Source organism: Microtus ochrogaster, unplaced genomic scaffold (genome assembly GCF_000317375.1).
Source record: "Microtus ochrogaster isolate Prairie Vole_2 unplaced genomic scaffold, MicOch1.0 UNK11, whole genome shotgun sequence".
Classification (NCBI taxonomy): Eukaryota; Metazoa; Chordata; class Mammalia; order Rodentia; family Cricetidae; genus Microtus; species Microtus ochrogaster.
This window is the reverse complement of record NW_004949109.1, coordinates 4437253-4441662: the sequence shown is the minus strand read 5'-3', so window position 1 is coordinate 4441662 and position 4410 is coordinate 4437253. Positions and strand designations below refer to the sequence as shown.

Below are 4410 nucleotides of genomic sequence, written 5' to 3'. Positions count from 1 at the left end.
TCCTTCCTTCCTTCCTCCCTTCCTTCCTTCCTTCCTTCCCTCCTTCCTTCCACCAAGCTTCTGTTAAGAACATCTAGGCTTTTTGTAAGTAATGGTTAAGTTTCCAAATTATCTTTTAAATCACACTCTAAAATTTGGAAACAGTCAAGTGATATTTTGATGGTTTTATAGTAAATTTATAGATACGTTTGGGAACCATTTTATTAAATACCTAATAATGAGGAACAAGTGCTCAAAACTCATTAAGTTGGGCTGCTGACTCTATTCAATAATACTTTATCTAACAACAGCTTTTAAAGAAGTCATTGTGTTATTAGTGGACAATGGCATAATTCGGATTCACTAGCATAAAAAGCCACTCAGGGAGTCTCTTGGAAAGAGAGATGATCAATGGACAAACTTCCTTGATCATGGCCTGCAGCTGAAACTATTTCTTAAAAAGTCAAAACCAACACTACAGAATGACATGAGGTTGTAGATCTAAGATTGTTTCCTAAAGCTATCCAGCCAGACCACCAGCTGGGAGCTGCTTAGAGCTCCAGGACAGCCCAGCAGCTAGGGTAAGCTGGATGGAGAAGGGCTGGGAAGCTCCACCACGATTCTGCCAGGTAGCCAGGGGACAGAGACCTGCGAGGGTCCCCAGTATTCTTTCTTTTTCTTTTTTTTCCCCAGTATTCTTTTTCTGTTCTGAAGTGCCTGTCAAGACCCAAGTTCACAATTACATGATAAGCTGGTCCCTGAGGACCAGCTCTGAAACAAACACAAGTTTAACAGCTATCAGAGCACATATCTGGCAGAGCTGCAATGGAGAACAGGCAGAATGGTTTATTTGATGAACTGGATTTAAATTTGCCAAAGGTCAAAGCTTTAAGTGTCAGTGTGTGATGTCCAGGGCTGAAGGAAGGCTAAGATTTACATACAGTAGCCAGACTAAAACGAAATGAGGATGGAAACACGAAGGCTTGGCAGCAGGAACAGAAGGAGGAACTAAGATGGTGGCTCTTGGCAATTTATACTCAACTAACGAAATAGGAATTAAATAAGAAAAACTTTCACGTGTGACAATCCTTAGCAGTTCAACGGCATTACAGATTTATTACTTGAAATCAAATCCATGTTGCGACCTGTGATGGAAGGCTTTATCCTTACGTGGCTGGATGAGAAACTAGAGAAATCAGGTTGCTGAGGCGGGTCCTTTAATTAAAATGGTCCCAGGAAAATGTTAGGGGACTGTATCATCACTGGGGCTCTAGTTGCTATTTTTCTGTATCTCCAGTTACTTGAAGCTGCTGGAGGGAAATCCATTGACAGTGGTCTTGGGATTTTTAGCAGAGTAAATTCTGGAGTGTTCAAGTGTTTACAACCAATCTTTTCTTATTCGACTAGGAAATTGCCTTGTTAGGGGCAGAAATGCATAATGGAAGGCAAACCTGCCAGAACAGAGACAGGTTAGAGCATACAAATTATTAGGTTAGAAATAACACCTGGGAGATTCCCCTTTGCTATAAAAGCCGCATAACCTGCTTGTGATGAAGTAGGGGGAGAAGGCCTTGAAAACGTAATTCAAATATTATGAATTTAAATATGTGAGCATCGCTTAGGAAACATGTAGGAGTCAGTAGACCCACACTAGGCTTTAAGTTTTCAGAACCCCCACCCACAAACTAACATTCCACTTCTCCTTGGTTAGCCCAACTGCTGGTTAGTGAAGACTACATGCCCAGCCCTTGCTTATAATGGATTTCTATGCAATGTGTGAATTGGACTCTGGTGTGAACTCACATCCAAATTGCTTCTGGTGGCAAAGCCTTCAGCTTCTTGAAATCATCAGAGTTAGCTTTAATGAAGTTTATTGTATTTATGTCAGGTAGGAATAGTCACACTTTCATTAAGTGACCCTGAAATTGTTAGCTCCTTACGGAATGTGTGCTTTCTCATAGAGGCGTGGAGGAAAGAACCTGGAAGTGAAATTCAGGCTCCTGTGACTGACTTATCTCCCGTTGCTTTTACGATGAATGGCTCAAAACCATCCTGAGTGGAGTTGCTTCTCCCTCATCCATACAGTATTTTCAGAACTTTCTCCTTTCCATACTGTTACAACAATTCAAGCACAGACGCTGAAAAGACAATTTTTCTGTCATAAGCTTGACTAATTATTTCATTTGGTCTTGTGTATTGCAGGCAACTTAAATAGAAAAACCAAAGGCCTCATTTCAAATGCAGCATCAAATTCAACAAATGAAACAGTCTATGAAGCCGACGATGTAACTCAAGGAAAGACAATGGATACAACACAAATCAATATTGCCCATTAGCTAAAATCCTTGTTTTAAGAGCTTACTGGAGAGATGGAGCATTAAGAATAAAGAATGCATTTTATTTTATTTTATTTTATTTTATTTTATTTTGAGACAGAGTCTGTCTATATTGCTTGAGCTATCCTGGGACTTCTTATGTAGACTAGGCTCGCAAACTCACAGATCCGCCTGCCTCTGCCTTCTGAGTACTGGGCTTAAAGGCGTGTGCCACCTCACCTGGCAAGAATGCATTTTCAAACAGTTTCTCCTATTGCTTTTTCAGTATTCACCACTCACAAAGCAAGACCAACTGCAGTTTTAATTAGCTCATTTATCAAGCACTCACTAAGGTTCTGATAAATGTTTATGTGTATAAGTTTACTTTGTCAAGTTTCTGTGTGACATGAAACTATGCTATTTCTTCAAAATAAAGAGTTTAGAAAGAAAAACAAACCAATCTCAGTGAAGCATAATAAATGTGTTTGTTTCATTACCAATATTTCACAACTATTTAATACATGATATTACTGTCATAGATAATAACGGGTAAGTATATCTTCAGGGGACTTTTCTCATAAACCAAAGGCTCTCAAGTCTCTTAGACATCAATGTTTTTTGATGGATTTTGTGTATGAAAGAGGAATACATTATCTTCATGTAAGTTAATAGTCAATGGCAAAGATAGCATTGTATTACCTGTAAATGGGTATATCCTGTATTTCAAGTATGCAAGGCAAATCCTCTGTCAGTGCATTTCCTGGAGAATGTCTATAATGAAAGTTATAAAAGTCAGCAGAGATGCCAGCAGTAGGCTCGGCTGGACCTTCGACACACTCCCTGCTCAAGCAGCCCACCTCTGGGTTACCTGAAGAAAAGCCATGGGGGTCCAACTTGGACGACTGCTGCATCTCTCTGTAACTTACAAGCAGTAGGTGCTTCTTAAGTAGACACAAAGTATTAAAAGCAAAATGTTTTATTAATCTGTGGCTCATCTTAAACAGATCTCATCTGAAAAACATTTCAAATGGTCTGCCTAGATTTCATATACATTCAGTGTAGCTCCATCTACTGCGACCAACTAACATACAAAAACATGGTTTCAGCAGCTTGTATCTCAAAAGATTTTTCTTCTTAAGTAACCCTATTATAAATATAGACATAGCTTTAAAAATGGAATTCAACAGTCAGAAGGAACAACGTAGAGGCCGTGTTACTGCCCACATCTGCTGGGGAAGGTTTTCCTAGCAGGAGGACATCTTTCTAAACGTGCTGAGCGTAGCTTCTTTGGTCTGCCTCGTTGTTCTTGTGCATGCAAAGCTCGGGGACTGGGAACTTTTCATTGTGTCTATCAAAATGATGGACTTCTCTTAGGCTAGCATTAAGTTTTGAGGGGATGGAGATGTTTTTTTACCTGCAGTCTGGCACCATAGCTACTAATGAGTGGCTATGGGGACCTGAAACAGGGCTGACGTGACAGAAGTGATACACGTTTATTGTTTTATTCAAATGACTACATCTGGCTTCCCCATTCAAACAGAATAATTTCACTAAGGCTTAAATATTAAAATGCTAGAGTGTAATTGAAGTTTGAAAGTTCAGGCTTTTTAATTATAAAAGTGAGAGGTTTTTTTTTCTAGGTAAGAAAAGCAAAGAAAATATTTATTTTGTGCAGGCTCAGAGATTTCCTGGATACTTTTGTTTTTTTCCAATTTTTTTTTTAAAGTCCCAGATGCCTGGAGACAGTGGCACATGCCTTTAATTCCAGCAGGTGGATCTTCATGAGTTCGAGGACAACCTGATCTACAGAGGGAGTTCCAGGGCAGCCATGTCTTGAAAAACCAAAAACCAAAGAGAGAGAGAGAATGAACAAGAAGGACAAGGAGGAGAAAGAGGAAGCCACAGAAAAGGTGCTGCATTGACAGACAGGAGGCAGCAATGATATTCCTAGACCGGCTCGGGTGGACATCCGGGTGGAGACTATTTAGTTGAGGCACTGGTCCAGCTTTCTTTGTTGAAAGGCAAGGGAAGAGGTCATAAATGGCACAAAGAGGAAGTTAGGACTGGAGCCCACACTTTTCCTATCTGTGGGAAAGGCAAAATGGGGGCACACATG

General features: G+C 40.0%; 1 protein-coding gene across 1 annotated transcript in view; it reads left to right on the top strand.

Annotated features, from left to right (window-relative positions):
* Positions 1–2690, top strand: part of Shisal2b (shisa like 2B) — a 14587-nt gene extending 11897 nt beyond the window's left edge. The window contains exon 3 of the mRNA XM_005366589.3: positions 2182–2690. Within this exon, the coding sequence (XP_005366646.1) occupies positions 2182–2315 (134 nt within the window). The 3' untranslated portion in view covers positions 2316–2690. The remainder of the gene's footprint in view (positions 1–2181) is intronic.
* Positions 2691–4410: the final 1720 nt, after the last annotated feature.